This window comes from Amaranthus tricolor, chromosome 15 (genome assembly GCF_026212465.1).
Source record: "Amaranthus tricolor cultivar Red isolate AtriRed21 chromosome 15, ASM2621246v1, whole genome shotgun sequence".
Classification (NCBI taxonomy): Eukaryota; Viridiplantae; Streptophyta; class Magnoliopsida; order Caryophyllales; family Amaranthaceae; genus Amaranthus; species Amaranthus tricolor.
Genome location: NC_080061.1, coordinates 9,020,052 through 9,036,392, shown reverse-complemented (window position 1 = coordinate 9,036,392; position 16,341 = coordinate 9,020,052). Strand labels below are relative to the sequence as shown.

General features: G+C 34.2%; 2 protein-coding genes and 1 non-coding gene across 3 annotated transcripts; all 3 read right to left on the bottom strand.

Moving 5' to 3' along the window:
• Positions 1-14: 14 nt before the first annotated feature.
• LOC130801622 (60S ribosomal protein L34-like) lies at positions 15-3,772 on the bottom strand. Its single transcript, XM_057665498.1, has 4 exons — positions 3,510-3,772; positions 2,992-3,071; positions 408-517; positions 15-318 (listed from the first exon to the last, which is right to left on the bottom strand). The coding sequence occupies exons 1-4, from the start codon at positions 3,586-3,588 to the stop codon at positions 225-227; spliced, it is 363 nt and encodes a 120-aa protein (XP_057521481.1). The 5' UTR covers positions 3,589-3,772; the 3' UTR covers positions 15-224.
• LOC130802011 (small nucleolar RNA SNOR75) lies at positions 990-1,072 on the bottom strand. The gene has a single exon (XR_009039730.1). It is a non-coding gene; the product is annotated as a small nucleolar RNA SNOR75 (small nucleolar RNA).
• A 7,362-nt stretch (positions 3,773-11,134) lies between the features above and the next one.
• LOC130801435 (uncharacterized) lies at positions 11,135-15,937 on the bottom strand. Its single transcript, XM_057665292.1, has 5 exons — positions 15,421-15,937; positions 14,106-15,328; positions 12,450-12,872; positions 12,118-12,365; positions 11,135-11,741 (listed from the first exon to the last, which is right to left on the bottom strand). Exons 1-5 carry the CDS (start codon positions 15,564-15,566, stop codon positions 11,484-11,486), a joined length of 2,298 nt encoding a protein of 765 aa, XP_057521275.1. The 5' UTR covers positions 15,567-15,937; the 3' UTR covers positions 11,135-11,483.
• Between the last annotated feature and the right edge of the window lie 404 nt (positions 15,938-16,341).

The following is a 16,341-nucleotide window of genomic DNA, read 5'->3' as shown; positions in this document are numbered from 1 at the left end:
GCTACTTAATGGCATTTGACTAATAGAATATAGTACTATTTCATAGATAAAAATGTTATGAAGCAAAACAGCAGTAGACAAAACCAAAGAATTCACAATTTAATTCAGTTAAATATTGTCATCATCATCTATTATCATCAACACTAAGCAAAACTGAATCGAGAAGAACAGGACCCTACATTTCAAAGCAAGACATTGTTAACTTGCAGTATTTACTGTTCATCCTAGATTTTTCCAGCTTGCTTTTCCTTTGTCTTCTGGATCTTTAAGACCTTCTTCACAATTTTCTGTTCCTCCACCAAGAAGGCACGAACAATCCTGCAAGAAATCAAGCAGAGCTCCATCATTCAAAGTCCTAGGAAAGTCTCGGCAAAAAGAACCTACCAAGAAAGTCCTAGTGAACATACCTCTCTCGGACAGCAGATCCTGACAACACACTGCCATATGGTCGGTTGACAGTCCTACGATTTCTAGGCAGTCTAGACCTTTTGTACTCGGTAGGCCTTAGGTGTGGTATCTGAAAAGAAGCATCACATAAGAACCATACCAAAAAGAAAGTAACAAAAGGAAAAGCAGACTAACATCAAATTTCAAATGCAAGGCAGGAAAATATCACAAGCAAGCACAAGAGCAAGAGCCTTGATTAAGAACACATCTCATTTCTAAAAAAAACAAAAACAAATGATCTAAACAAATCACACCCGGTGTTTTCCAAATGTTTTCCAAGTATCCTAATTAGCTTGTTGATTCAGTTCCGTGTTTCTGCACCATGGAAACAGGATCGCTAGCTTCTTCCTATTTTCCACAATAACAATTTCTAGTACCAAGCATTTTTTATATGCCAATTACACATCAATCTAAAAACTAATTCAAAAAAAATCAATAGTTTCATAAAATATTGAATTGCAAACCCAAGTAAAGCTTGTATCTGATTAAGAAAACTTATAAGCAAATTATCCAAGAAGAAGGGGATCAAAGCACGTTGTGAATCCTCTCAGACAAATGCCTCTTTTTGTCGTCAAGATTTCAAAAGTGAAATCGGACTCGTCATCTGTTCGTTTCATCAATGAGAAATCAACTTCAGTCAACAACTTGCTTTGCCTCATTTGTTTCTGTTATTTTATAAACATGAAGAATATGCCCAATTTAAAACTTTTAAGCCCCATCGGTTAGTTGTATTAAAGGGTGGTATGGAAATGAGTTTTAGTATTAAGTTTAATAAAATTTGTTGTCATTCCCATAATAATAGAGCTCCCATCCTCAAACATGTTTCTTAATATTTTTTTCATTAACACCTTCCCAAGTGGTAATTAAAGGAAATGAAATTTTGAATAAAAAATTATTTGCATAGGACAAGAATGACAATAAACATTGTCAAGTAATTTACCTAGCTAAATTACATTATAATTATATTACTACTTCCACCATTAACAACATCCATACAGAGGGTTACAAAATTACAAAGATATCCAGTGTAGTATTGTACCAGAAAATATTGATGTGCATCAACAGCTAAACATTGAAATCAATTGTAGTATCAATGAAAAACCCATAGTTTAGAGTTAAGGGAGCTGCATTTTCATCAACTAGAAAAGTGGTGAAGGGTTGAGAATGATAGTGAAGACATCCAAAGGAGGCCATCTACATAAGAGGCAGAAGAACGACCGAAAGACGCATGGACAAAATACTCACACCAAATTACGTAGGGTTAAATACATAGATACAAGACTATTATGGTATTATCCTCTTTTCAAGTAATCAGTACTTAGTTCCATGTTAACATCCAAACCTTGCTTGACTTCTCAATAATTTTTCATCAAACACCCGCACCTTTTATTTGAAAAAGGTGTGGAGGAGGGGAAAATGGAGGACTTTTGGTCTGAATTTACAACTGATTGTGTATGACTAAATAGCAAAGCTATTAAAAGAGAAGGGGAAAAAGAAAAAAAGATACAAACAATGCCAAAACCTAATCCTAAAAGAATGGGATCTACCAAATCAACTAATAGATTAGTTCAGTGATCGTCCACATGGATTCTACTGCTCCGTTTCATTCTATTTTCTACCATCTTAGCATGTAATTCTAAATCTTCTATTCTTATGCAGGTATACTTGAGCATGCAATTAAAAAAGTCGCACAATTCCGTTACAAAGCATGTCCATGATGGTCACTTGTATGTAAGCCCCAATGATAAACCAGTTTACCTAACTAAAGGTATTCTTTTACAATTTGGATGAGTTCATATCACAATTTCCCAAAGGTAGTGGGGGAAGATAGTTTATCTTCTTTATAAGAGTCAAAAAATATAGCATGGTACTGAAGAATGCCCATGTAGCTAGCATAAAACACAAGACAATACTAGAATTCCAGTAAGTGCATAAACGCCACTTATCATGTAAGTCAAACCTTAAGCAAAACACACTATCTAATAGTCAGCTAATTTTCATTTAGAAGTGAAGAAGATGAAAAGACCTGTACTACCACAAAATCTGAAGCATAGGAGATTGGCAGCATACATATAGTGGCTACCTTAAATGCTCAACTTCATACATCAAAACAATGGCATCAAATTTCCTACCATCATAACACACGTACAACTATAAATTTCAAAGAAAAGGAAAAAGGGAATATTTTTATATTGCTGATCATTCAGGAAAAGCTCAAGTAAAATGGTTCACCGAGTGCTTTGTTATGCAAAACCGAGTTGCCACATTTAATTCAAACTAACGCTAGCTACCTTTACAAAAATTAGATAAATGAGGGGTATATCATGGAATCATCAAGAGCTTAAACCAGACAACATGAAGTTGGCTTCAGAAACCAAAACAAATCAAGATTGTTGCTAATGAAGTTTATATTTTATTGATAATATCTAATTCTAATCTACTTAAAAATGTCCAAATCACATTCACATTTCCAAATCATTGTCCCAGTAATTACAAAAATAAAAAAGAAAAAAAGAAAAGAAAAGATAAGAAAAAAGAGCATACCCCTTGAATTCTCTTTCCAGTAACAGGGCATTTAGGACCACTAGCTCTCTTCTTAGTGCTCTGATACACCAATTTCCCACCTGCATTATCAATAAACGTCACCTAATTACTCATGAAAGCATTCAGTTGATCGAAATTAATGTCAAATCAAAACAAAAATCAAGAATAATAGAAAATGAAGGAGTAACTAAATAACACTATGTTTAGATAACACTTTTAGAAAGAAAAGAAAGGGAAAGAAAGGGAAGAGAAATAGAAGGAAAATAGCTCTTGTTTGTATAAGAGGAAGTGGAAGGGAAAGAAAGGTGGTGAGAGTTTTCTTTTTAAATCTTTTCAATTTTGTAGAGATTGGAAACTTAATAAAAAATATCAATCAAATCCTTTCAATTCTTTTCCCTTAAAATTCCTTTCCTCCCATTTTTACAATCTAAATAAGGAATTCTTCCTCCTTCTAAATCTCTTTCCTTCCTATTCCTTCATTTCCTTCCATCCAAACACACCCTAAAAGAAAACGATACCGGGAGTTTTGACGATGCGGTGTTGGTTGGATTTGGTGGCGTAACTGTGCCGTTTTCTGTAGGTAAGACGTTGCGCCATCTTGTCTTTTCCTCAATTAGAACCCTAAATCAAACTGCGGACAACAGAAGTATTCCAGGAGGAGAACAAAAGATTAAGTACAGGAATTTTAAAGCCCTAAATCCAACGGCTTAGATTTTTCATCTCAATCATGTTAGATGGGCTACAAAAAGAGACCTTAAAACGGATTTTGAGGATAGTATTTCGAGCAAATCTCTTGTGAAAACGCGCGCATCCGTGCGAGGAAGTTCTTATTTTTCAAAGATTGAATTGGACATTTTGAATCTTGCTATAGTCATTTAAAATTTTGAATTTGATAAAATTTAAACCATTAAAATAGACATTATAAGTCTTAAAAAAATATATATTTTTCAGTTAGAGTAAGTAAGTAAAATATATAAATTAAGGGTTGGAGTAGATGTTTTAAGAGTTAGAATTGGCATTTTAAGTTGTGGAATGAGTGTTTTAACGATTGAAGTCAATAGCTTAAAAATTAAATTAAGCTTCTAGAGAAGGAAGGTTGAGACTTGGAGTAGGGGTTTTAAGTGTTAGATTTAGTTTTTTAAGTGTTTTAAGGCTTGAATTCAGCAAGTATAAAAGTTTTTGGTCAAAGGCGTGAAGTGGCCACATAAAAGTTTTTGTTTAGTATTTCTCGGTCAAGTTATTTTCAAGTTGTTGATTTTGATTGATGAAATTTCCAGAGAAATCAGAGAAAGAAAGAAAAGAAGAAGGAGGAGGAGGAGAAAGAACTCAAAAAGAAAAACTTATTTCAAAATACTTCAAAACTGATTATTACAAAACAAGACAAAAAATAAGAGGATATATATACTAAGCATACAAGGAAAAATAAAAGGACTAATTATTATTTCTAACACCCCCCCGCAAGTTGGAGGGTGATAACATCCCCAACTTGGAAATCATATTGTGATGAGCAGGTCCTTGAAGACCCTTTGTAAAAACGTCTGCTAATTGGTGTTGAGTGGGCACATGTTGCAAAGTAATGAGACCATCCTGCAATTTTTCTCGTACAAAGTGACAATCAAGATCAATGTGTTTAGTGCGCTCGTGAAAGACCGGATTTTTGGCAATATAGATGGCAGCCTGGCTATCACATTTGAGGGGAACAGGAATAACAGTGGGTAATGTGAATTCATGTAATAATCTTGTAAGCCAAGCAAGCTCTGCTGTCACCCTGCGCATGGATCTATACTCAGCTTCTGCTGAACTTAAGGAAACCGTAGCTTGCTTTTTACTCTTCCATGAAATAGGACTACCACCTAAAACAATGAAATAACCACTAACAGATTTCCTAGTGTTGGAACATGAAGCCCAATCTGAATCACAATAGGCTTGAAGGGTTAAATCTGGAGAAGCATTAAGATAAATACCTTTAGTGTAATCTCTGCTTAGGTATCTTAAAGTATGCAGGGCTGCTTGCCAATGAGGTTCCCTTGGATCTTGCATGAATTGACTTAAGTATTGAACAGCATAAGCAAGATCAGGCCTTGTATTAGTTAAGTAGTTTAACTTGCCAACCAATTTCCTATAGAGACTGGGAACTGGGATAGGAGTACCAGAATCAGATCTTAATTTCAGATTGCTTTCCAAAGGGCAATTTGCAGGTGTGACTTTCAGATGCTCAAATTCTTTTAATAAATCTTCTGCAAACTTCCTCTGTGTCATGATTATACCATGAGATCCTTGTAAAAATTCTATACCAAGGAAATAATGTAAAGAACCCAAATCCTTGATCTTAAATTGGGAATGCATAAAAGTTTTTAAAGCTTCCATCTCTTCTGGATGATTTCCGGTAAGCAAAATGTCATCCACATAGACTGCTACAAATATAGTACTTTTGCCCATAGTTTTGTAGAAGAGGGAATAATCATTCTTGGACTGGATGTAGCCTCTTGATTTTAGAGCTGAAGATAGTTTAGCATGCCATTGTCTAGACGCTTGTTTAAGTCCATACAAAGATTTCTTTAATTTCAAAACTTTACTTGGATTAGAAAGAATAAAACCAGGTGGAGGTTTCATGTATATATCTTCATTCAAGTCCCCATGTAGAAAGACATTGTTAACGTCTAACTGTTGCATAGGCCAATGCATCTTGACTGCTGTGGCAATGAGGCTCCTTATGGTTGTCATCTTTACTACTGGAGAGAATGTTTCATTGAAATCAATTCCAGCTTTTTGAGTGCACCCTTTGATAACCAATCTACCTTTGTATCTTTCCACAGTACCATTTGCATGTCTCTTGATTTTGTAAACCCATTTACTGGAAATTGGCCTTTTTCCTTTTGGTAATATAACTTCTTCCCATGTGTTATTGGCTTCAAGGGCAGATAACTCTTGTTGCATAGCCTCTTGCCAAGCAGGTATAGTAGCAGCCTCTTCATAACTTGTTGGTTCTTGTATGTTATTATTAGTAGAATGAATCAACTGCTGATTGGAAGATGAAATAGTGAAACAACAAATATGATTTGGAATAGAAAATAGTGAAGTTAATGTGTGAGGACAATCTTGAATACAAGCAATGTCAGAAGGAGAGGAAGTCAAGACCACATTATTGCAAACATAATCATTTAAGTATGCAGGTTGTTGAGTAGTTCTACTGGACCTTCTGATAATAGGAGCAGGGGAATGAGCAAGAGGTGAGGAAGAAGAGTTATTGGTGGGAGTAATGGACTGACTTGATGGAGAAGAAAAATAACTAAAATCAAATGGTGTTTGAGTAGATAAGGGAAGAAAAGTATTTGTGTGTTTTAAGGATGGAAAAATTGTTTCTTGAAAGACAACATCTCTAGACATTTGAATTTTGTGATTATCAAGATTATAAAGTTTATAAGCTTTCTTGCCTAGAGGATAACCTAAAAAAATACAAGGTGAAGCTCTAGGTTGAAATTTATCACGTCCCTGTTTTAGAGTGGAGGCATAACACAGACAACCAAAAGACCTCAGGTGGGAATAAGATGGAGAGTGACCAAATAAAATTTCAAAAGGTGATTTGTCATGAAGAACTTTCATAGGAAATCTGTTGATGAGGTATGTGGCAGTAAGAATACAATCCCCCCAAAAAATGATAGGTAATTTAGATTGAAGAAAAAGAGCTCTAGCTGTTTCCAGGAGATGGCGATGCTTTCTCTCAACTACTCCATTTTGTTGAGGAGTCTCTCTGACACTAGTCTGATGAATGATGCCCTTGGATTGAAAAAAAAATGTTGCTTCTCTACTGGATCCTAGTTCTAGAGCATTATCAGTCCTGAAGACTTTGATTTTCATATTGAATTGTGTGAAGATCATTTCAGTAAAGGTTTGAAGTAGAGGGAAAGCATTGCTCTTGGTTTTAAGAAGATGAGTCCAAGTGGCTCTGCTGAGATCTTCAACTATGGTGAGAAAATAATGATAACCTCCATGAGTGGGTGTGTGATAAGGTCCCCAAATATCAACATGAATAAGATCAAATAAATTGGAAGACTGAGTTTGACTGATAGGGAAAGAGAGCCTGTGTTGCCTGGCCTTTGGACAAATATCACAGCTATTGATGATATCAATAGAATTATTGGGAAAGAAAGGAAAATTTTTGAGTTTATATAAAGGTAAATGACCCAATCTTTGGTGCCAAATATGACCATTTTCATTATTTCTCAAAGAATTACACAAAGTTTTATTTACAAAAGAAGGAACAGAGAAATTATCACTAGATTCATGTACATTAGTCAATTGAGAAATGTTAGGAGTACATTTATTTGTATGAGAAAAATCAACTAGAGTACAAGCTGTGTTTGTCTGAACATGGTCTTTGTGACACTTATGTGTATCAGAGGTAGAAGATTTGTAATGTGTTTGAGCTTGAGAAGCAGGAGAATGTTGTAGCAAATATAGCCCTGAATGAATATCACCAAGTTGTAGAGGCCTCTTCATTGAAGGGCCCTGAAAATAACACTTGGAATTAGTGAATAAAGCGTAAGAAGAGGATTCTTTGCATAATTTACCTACTGAAAGCAGGTTGTACTTAAATTGAGGAATATAAAGCACATTATGCAAGGTGATATTAGAATGAATGTGCACAGAACCAACTTTGTGTACATTAACAACTTGACCATTTGGCAGAGTGACATGATGTGCTTTAGGAAGGACTTGTGTTTGAATAAAAAGATTTTCATTGTGACACATATGATCACTGGCACCAGTGTCAATGATCCAGGTACAATCAGCAGCTGACCAACAATTACAACCAACACAATTACCAGAAGAAACATGAGGAAAAACAAGCCTTTATACCTGAACAATTGGAAGCTGTAAAAGCCTGACAAGAAGATCCTTCAGAATGGTCAGTGGGTTTATTATTGGTTTGTAAGTTATTCATCATGGTCATGAGTTGATTGAATTGAGCTTGAGATATGTTTTGATGACTATTACCATAATTCTGAGTTTGAAGATCATTCTGATTTCTATTGTTACTTTTGCAAGAATTCCAATCTTGTGTGGTGTTGTGCAGGAAATGTTCTCCAGACTGAAAAGAATCATCATCTTGCTTACACATTGTATTACCAGCAAATCTTTTAGTTTTAGTGAACTTGAAGTCTTTAGGGAAACCTACAAGTCTGTAGCATTTGCTTGCAAGGTGCCCTGGCTTTCTACAGTGACTACACACGATCCTTTTTCCATCAGATTTTTGTTTTTGATTTTGCTCATATTGAATTCTTGGTTGATGACCTTGATTGTGGTTTGATGCGTACATTGATGCTGATTCATTAATGAATTCTGATGCTGCATGAACTTCTCTTTGCTTCTCTTCTTGAGATAATAAGGCATACGCCTGACTTACAGAAGGCAGAGGTTTCATCATTAGAATATTCCCCCTAATGTGGTTGTAATCACTATTGAGTCCCATAAGAAATTGAACAAGGCGTTGATCTTCATTGAATTTTTGCATGGCTTGTGCAGAACCGCAAGAACAAATAGGCAAAGAGGACAATGTGTTCAATTCATCCCAATTTTTCTTCAATTTTGTAAAATAACCAGCAATGTCATTCGTACCTTGTCCTGATAATCGAATTTCTTTCTCCAATTGAAAGAGCTTGGCACCACTTGCTTGACCATAACGATCTTCAAGTTCTTTCCAGATCTGATGGGCTGAATCTGAATAAAGAACACTTTCAGCTATGTCGTGAGATAATACATTCAAAATCCAGGAAGTAACCATATCATTGTATCTTTTCCATTGATGATACTTTAGATCAGTGGGATTAGGCTGGGAATTTGGACTGAGGAATAGCAATTTGTTCTTTGCGGAGAAGGCGATCGACATGGATTTCTTCCATGAGCCAAAATTCGAACCATCAAAAGGTTTTGATACCAATAATAAACCAGGATGATCAGCAGGATGAAGAAATAGGGGATCGGAAGGATCAAGAAAGCTTAAACTAGAATCTTGATTTGTCATTGCAAACGAACAAACCAATTGAAAAACGAACCAAAGCAATTGAACCAATCGAACGAACAAATGAACAAACCAAACCAGAAGATAAACCAGAAGCAATTTGAACCAGAAGATAATCGAAACAATCAATTTTCAATCGAAACAATGAGAAACAATCGAAACAATCAATTATATCATGGCGGAAGAACAATCAATCAATGAGAAACCAGAAGATAGAGTGAGGAAGAACAATCGAAACAAGCAATTGATGAACAGAAACAATTGAGATAATCGAAACAATTTGAAACAATGAGAACCTTCACATCTGAAAACTTAAACTAGAAACTTGATTTGTCATGGCGGAAGACCGATTGAATCGATTATATCATAGAAGAAACAAAGAGAAGACCAGAAACTTGATTAGATAAAGCGAAAAATCAAGAAAAAGAAAGAAGAAATACCTAAATCAATGAAGTAAATTGAAACAAGCAGAGACGAGATGAATGAATGGAAAGATGATCTAGGTATTCAATTTTGAACCTTAACATCTGATACCATGTTGATTTTGATTGATGAAATTTCCAGAGAAATCAGAGAAAGAAAGAAAAGAAGAAGGAGGAGGAGGAGAAAGAACTCAAAAAGAAAAACTTATTTCAAAATACTTCAAAACTGATTATTACAAAACAAGACAAAAAATAAGAGGATATATATACTAAGCATACAAGGAAAAATAAAAGGACTAATTATTATTTCTAACACAAGTCGGGAGGTTTTTGATTTGGATTTTTTTTAAGAATACCTATTAAGATTAAAAATCAAGATAGGCCAAAGTTACAAGATTTTAGGAAAGGGGTACATATAAATATTCTCACCTACAGTATGAAAATTCCAACGAGCAACCATATGAACCGTTGTATTATTGGGTGCATTTGCAAAAAAGAATGGTGGAGAGGACACTTATGGCTCAATGGATAGAGCATTCGCAAGTTGAGTAGATGGTTTGGGATTCGATCCATACTGAATGCAGGTATCAACGGGGGGTTTCTTGATTGTGCACTGAAACCCTGCCTTGTGCAGAATACTAAAAGTATCATTTAACTTTACATTTACCTTTTTGGAGATGGAGGACACTGTCCAGCATAAGGTAGAAAGGGGAGAAGCCACTAGATTCATTAAAAATACCTTGTATAACACTTGAGTTATCAGTTACCAAATGGATAAAAGAGTAGCCCATTCGAATGGCTATTTCCAAACCATAAACAACAGCCGCCATTTCAGAGACAACAGGAGACCACGTTGCCCGTACTCCATGGACCCTAGCTAAGATAATGTTACATGCAGAATCTCAAGCAAACCATACCCACACATGAGCATCAACCATCATCCGGGGGTACCAATGACTAGGAGAGGTCATAGGAGTTGTAATCCAGACACCACCTCCAAAAGAGTGTTGCTTGAATCAAAAGGCCCAGAAGGCTGTTGACATCAATAGTAATTACTCCTTAGTGACATTATCCAAAAGCCCATAGAAGAGGTTTTGATTTGGATTGTGTTTGAATCCACCTAAAAAATTAATAGGTTTTTAAAAAAATTCTTAACACTAAAATTGTACAAAAAAATACTTCTTTTTTCTTTTTATAAAATTATGATTAAGCGCAACTACAAATATTAAATATCAAAATTAATAATGAACTAAATATTTACTCCTTTTTAAAAAAAATGATCAAGACTTTTAGCATTTACAATATTTTCTTCTTTGTTCAAAATGGTGAAAAAGATATGTAGAATGTGGCAATTGATTGATTACACTAATTGAATGCATAAGTAAACTTTACCTTTAAACTTTACTTCTAATCGGTCATTTTTGAATAATTACACATTTTAATTTTTCAAGAAAAATTCATCATTGGTCTAAATTTTTCTTTTAGAGCTGGAACATACATGGAAATGTCCTTATGCTGTCTTATAATCTCTCATTTTCTCCTATCACAAATTCTTGTGAAAGACCATCTTTAATTGGGCCGATCTATTATATATTTTTTGAAATATTATAAGTAGGCATTAAGAATGATATAAATAGACATTTAAAATATTAAAAATAGACATTAAGGATACGATAAGTAAGCATGAAGGATAATATAAGTAGGTATTAAGAATACGGTAAGTATATATCAATCTTTAATAGGTTAGGCTTGAGATACGTCTCTTAAAGAGATGATCTCTCAAGAGACTAGTTATTCTCCCATTGACTTATCATTTCTATTTCCTTCACATCAATCTTTATTATTTTCATCATCTTCCTTTAATTTTTTGAACGCTAATTGGTGGGGCAAACGCGCTCCCTTAGAATTCCTATTTTCAATGACGAATTTAAGTTTACATGCAATTTCTTTTATATTTGCATCCCTATTAATTTCTTTTTCTATTGCCTTATTCTTTTTATATCCAAAATTGAAGAAAATCTACTGCTATACATGAATCAGAATCACTACTATGAGCAAGGAAATAGTAAAACTGAAGGCTGTGCATACAATTTTCCACCAACCAAGTGAATGTTGTTAAGTTTATCTCTGCACCAAACTAATTGTTCTGTACTTATCTTTGGCATGTTCAACACCCTATTTACTAATTTCAAATCCACCTGAGAAAAGAAGTATAAGGCATGATCCCATTCCTCTACTTGATGTTTTTGTATTCTTCGCAAAATGCAATTTTCGCTCCGTACCAATTCTTTCAGTTTCTTTTCCTTCTGCAAAACGAACAATGACATAAGATATCGATCAGTGTCACACTTATTCCAAGTTTTCATGGTTATAACAAGAATAATCTGCGATTTACAACTTTAAAATTCTGAATTGTTGCGATTTACAGCTTTAATGTTTACTTTTGTAAATTATAGGGACCCAAATATCAAAGTCTACAGCGTTCAGACCAAATCCCATAATTCCGACCACCAAAACCGTCGGAATTTTATGATTTGGCCTGAAAAATGTAAACTTTAATACTTTGATGGCTGTAATTCGCAAAAAACAAACATTAAAACTATAATTCACAAAAATCCTAAACTTTAGGGCTATAATTTGCAAATTATTCTTATAACAAAGACAAAGAAGATGTTGGACAACTTTTTGTAGGGTGGATCGAACTTCTTCCAAGAGAGTAGTATCTGCTGGGTTTTGGAGTTCAGCTTTAGAGCCCCTTCGACATTTTAACAGTGTTGCGTTGTTATTATTTGTATCTTTGTCTGATTTAATGAACTTCCACAGTATTCGAATTGATTCTTCTATGATCTCCACTAGCCGTGAGCTTATGATAGCGTTTTTTGTGCTTATGACTATTTTTTCTTTCCTTCGACCCCTCGTTGAGCTATCATCTGCAAAAGGATATAGTTTTTTGCGTCTTATATAATAAGTGGTTCGAGCGAAGTTCCATTATGAAAAACGAAGAGTAATCTCACCTCGAATTAAAGGGACTTGAAGAAGATTTCGATTAACACAACGATTCCGAACATAATTGTACACCCTTGGGCCTCGAAAGAGCTCATCCTCCAAGAATCTATTCAAGAGAACTTGGAATGTCTGAAATTTATCAGCAACGTCATTGTATCGATGTATTTCATGTGTGTCGGTACCCCATAACTCTACAGCTTTACCATATTGCCAACGAAGCAACTCCCATGATAGACACATTTGCCCAACATAAACCATCTCCAAGTCGCTCTCGAGGTCTTTGCTAAACTTTTTCATTATGGGTTGGTGGATTTCTGTTACCGGTTTTGGTTTACAAGGCCAACAATCCAGAGAAACGATTGTTGCCAATGACGAGGTTGAAATCTTGTTCTTCGTAAATGATTGAAGCGGATCTTTTAAACGAAGAAACCCTGTATATTTTGCATTCTTATAGTTAATACTATATCAAATTCAATGGTACAAGAAACCCTTCAATAATTATAGAAATCTGTTTAAAAGTGGGTTGATGAGATCCTAATCAATCAATAAGAAAAAAAAGAAAAAGCAAGCTTAAAAAGTTTTGTTAATGACTTATTCACTTGCTAAACTTAGCTAGCTAACATATTGATTTTCCTATTGCCCGTTTAAATTCAATTGCAGTAGGTCTCATGTCCAAATCCAACAACTCTACAAAAACACAAGTAATGCAACAAACATTCCAAATATGGGTTGATGATATATACAGCATATAAAAAACACCGTACACATCACTCTTTTGACAAAAAAAACCAGCAGATGCGAATAAGACGATAAACGAACAATAATAAGTTGGTACAACAAAAATGCCTAAGCCTTAATCCCAAAAGATTAGAGTCTACTATAAATCATGGGGACTAGGTTAAACTGAGCCTATAAATCATGGGGACTAGGTTAAACTGAGCCGGTTGTCACAAGCCTATCACTCATCCTCCTTTATCCGGGCTTCAAACCAACAAATAGCGACAAGCTCAATATTACCGAACAATAATAAGTTGGTAAATCAGGGGCGGAGCAAAAAGTGTTGGGGCCCTGTTTACTTATTAGTGTTCAATAAATTGAGGCTCATCCGTCAACCCTTATGGTAAAATAGGGACTAAAATTTCGCTTAAATTTAACGTTGGTAGGTTTTGATCCCGAACAAATAATATCATAGGAAGACACATCATCAAGCTACACTTGACCGATGAACTATAAGGAGTTTGTTAGCATATGCGGCCCTGTTTCCTAGGGCCCTAGGCAGTCGGACACCTAGAATGGGCCTAAAACTACCCCTGTGATAAACATCAAAACAAGCATATGAGCCTCAACATCATCCATCTGCTTTGGAAACGTTATCTAAGGCATTGTGTAGGACTTTACAACTTGCATAGACAACAAAAACTTCAAAATCAAGTAAAAATATATAACTAGGTGGAGTGTCACATTCAATCAATTTTTTAGGCAGCTCATGAGTTATGCTCATTAGTGTGATAACGTAAGATTTCACATACATGAAGAAACATAGCTTAGGATAATTAAGAACGACACGAGACGGACAAACTTAAAAATTATTAAAAACATGCTTGTGTTAATGAAAGTACAAATCCTTAAGAAAATGCCATTTAAAGAGTAATAAACAATCATACCAATTGCATACATCTTTTGGTAGTTTAGTATATCCAATTTCCTCATCCTCTCCTTGTAGGTTTTGTAGAACTTGTGTAGCTCATCTAGGGTACCCCCATGATGATACTTCTCTACAATCTTCCACGGTTTAAGATCATCCGTGATTTTTGGTGATTCGGACTCTTCTAAAATAGTAGGAAGCCCTATTGCTCGAACCTTCCTAATCTCCATTTTTAATTGTTCTACTAAATCCTGATGTTCCCATTGTGTTTCGAGCCCATTTTGCTCGTCCGAATCTGAGGATAATTGCTCTCCCGAGCTTGTTTTTTCTTCGTTTTCCTTTTGTTCTCCTTGTTCTTTGTCCAAATTATCGAGTTCGTTTAATATATCCTCGTCTTCATCATCACATTCATCGGCTTCATATCCTTTACTCAAATCATCACCATCCAAATTCGACTCGAAGTTCTTGAGTTCATCTATTATATCCTCATCTTCCTCATCACAATCATAATCTTTACTCAAATTTTGCATTATTATATCTTCATTTTCCCAGGCTTCCTTAGTTAAACTCACCTCATTGACACCAAATTCTTTGGAAGTATCAATTTCAAATGCCCTTTCAAAATCAATATCAGACAACAATCCATCACTAAACGAATCGATAATCGAACTCCTAAAGGTCGATACACTACTCGGATCAATCGAATCCGAGTCAGAATCAGACACTAAAGACTCATCATCATCATCACTAGGACTATTCTTCATGACACGTTCAATCTTTCCTAGACTTTTCAAAGACAACTCATTTTCACATTTCCTTGAATCAATCAAATCTAAAACTGGTTCTTCCCCATTTTCAACCAAAATTTCTCCTAAATTTTCCCCAATCTCACAATCATAGACAACATTTTCAACATGAACAAATTCATCTAAGAAACTACCCTTGTTCTCGTTTGGGTTACCTTCACATATTGGTTTAGAAAACTCTTCAACAATAAATAATTTATCATCTGAATTTTCATGTAAAATACAAGTATTTTGAAGAAATTCTTCATAAGAAGGAAAACGAAACCTGAGTTTTGGCTCTGATTCTTCCTCCTCCTCACTCTTATCAACATCACCATAAAAACTATTATCCACCTTAGTAATATTTCCATTTTTACTCTGATACTGATGATCTTCCTTTGGTTGAATCATTCTAAAATTGGAATTTTTTTTCTGGGTTATTATTTTTTGCTTAAATCTGCAGGAAAAAAAAATTCAAATTACTTGTAAAAATCGTCATGCATATATTATATATAATTATTTTCCATAAAAAAACCCAGAAATTATTACCTGAAAAGACATTTCCTTGTTAATCCAAACAAAGTAAAGAAACAAGTGAAGAACAATACCCATGAAACCCTGATGATCAAAAACATTTTTCTAAAGATATAAAAGAATTTGGTTTTGTTTAAGAACAAATTATGAACACCCATCATAACAAAAAAAACATCAAAATAAGACTGTAATTAGCTCAATTCAACACAAAAGAAAAAAAACAGGGGAAGAAAAACAGAGGAAAATTGAATGGAAAGTTTTTACGAGAAATTTTTGTAATTTAAGAGAAAAAAGGTAAAGAGTGGAAATTTAAGGAAATTGGAGAAGAAAAATGGAGTGGGAAAGTGGGGGAAAGAAAATAACTTGTCAGCAACAGACAAAAAAATTGGAAGCAAAAAGGATTCAACCGAGAAAACGTTGGAGAAAATGAAGGGGACATTGTAGACAGAGTCATTGCTTGTTTTAGTGAAGATTATTGATTGTAATTTTGATTATTGTTTTAATTAAGTTGAGAATAACAAGTTAATTCGTTTCACATATAGGTCGGCAAGGGTATATATTTGAATTGGAGTGATTTATACTGACACTATATATTCATCACTTTTTATTTGTAATTAATTATTAATTTATAAATTAAAATATAATTAAGTGAGATTTTGTTTGATTCGTTTTATTGTAAAGATTATTAACGTCAAATTTTTATAAATTTTTATTAAACTGCGTAAAAAATCAAATGTTGCAAGTATTTTGAAACAGAGAAAATATATACAAATTCTTAAATGAAACTGACTCATAATGAAATTATTAATGTTGGGTTGACCCAATATACATTTACTGTTTTAAAATAATTATTTATAACTGAAGTAATCCTTACAATTTTAAAATAATCACTTTTTATATCTTAAAGTGATTAATAAATTAGCTAGTTATATAAAA

Excerpts from the sequence above, each read along its gene's own strand:
- LOC130801622 (XM_057665498.1), bottom strand. The coding sequence starts at position 3,588 with ATGGCGCAACGTCTTACCTACAGAAAACGGCACAGTTACGCCACCAAA. Across the intron at positions 518-2,991 it reads CTGGAAAGAGAATTCAAGGG|ATACCACACCTAAGGCCTAC; the intron begins GTATGCTCTTTT and ends GCTTCTTTTCAG. Across the intron at positions 319-407 it reads GGATCTGCTGTCCGAGAGAG|GATTGTTCGTGCCTTCTTGG; the intron begins GTATGTTCACTA and ends GATTTCTTGCAG.
- LOC130801435 (XM_057665292.1), bottom strand. The coding sequence starts at position 15,566 with ATGATGGGTGTTCATAATTTGTTCTTAAACAAAACCAAATTCTTTTAT. Across the intron at positions 15,329-15,420 it reads ACAAGGAAATGTCTTTTCAG|ATTTAAGCAAAAAATAATAA; the intron begins GTAATAATTTCT and ends TTTTTCCTGCAG. Across the intron at positions 11,742-12,117 it reads TTCGATCCACCCTACAAAAA|AAGGAAAAGAAACTGAAAGA; the intron begins GTTGTCCAACAT and ends TTCGTTTTGCAG.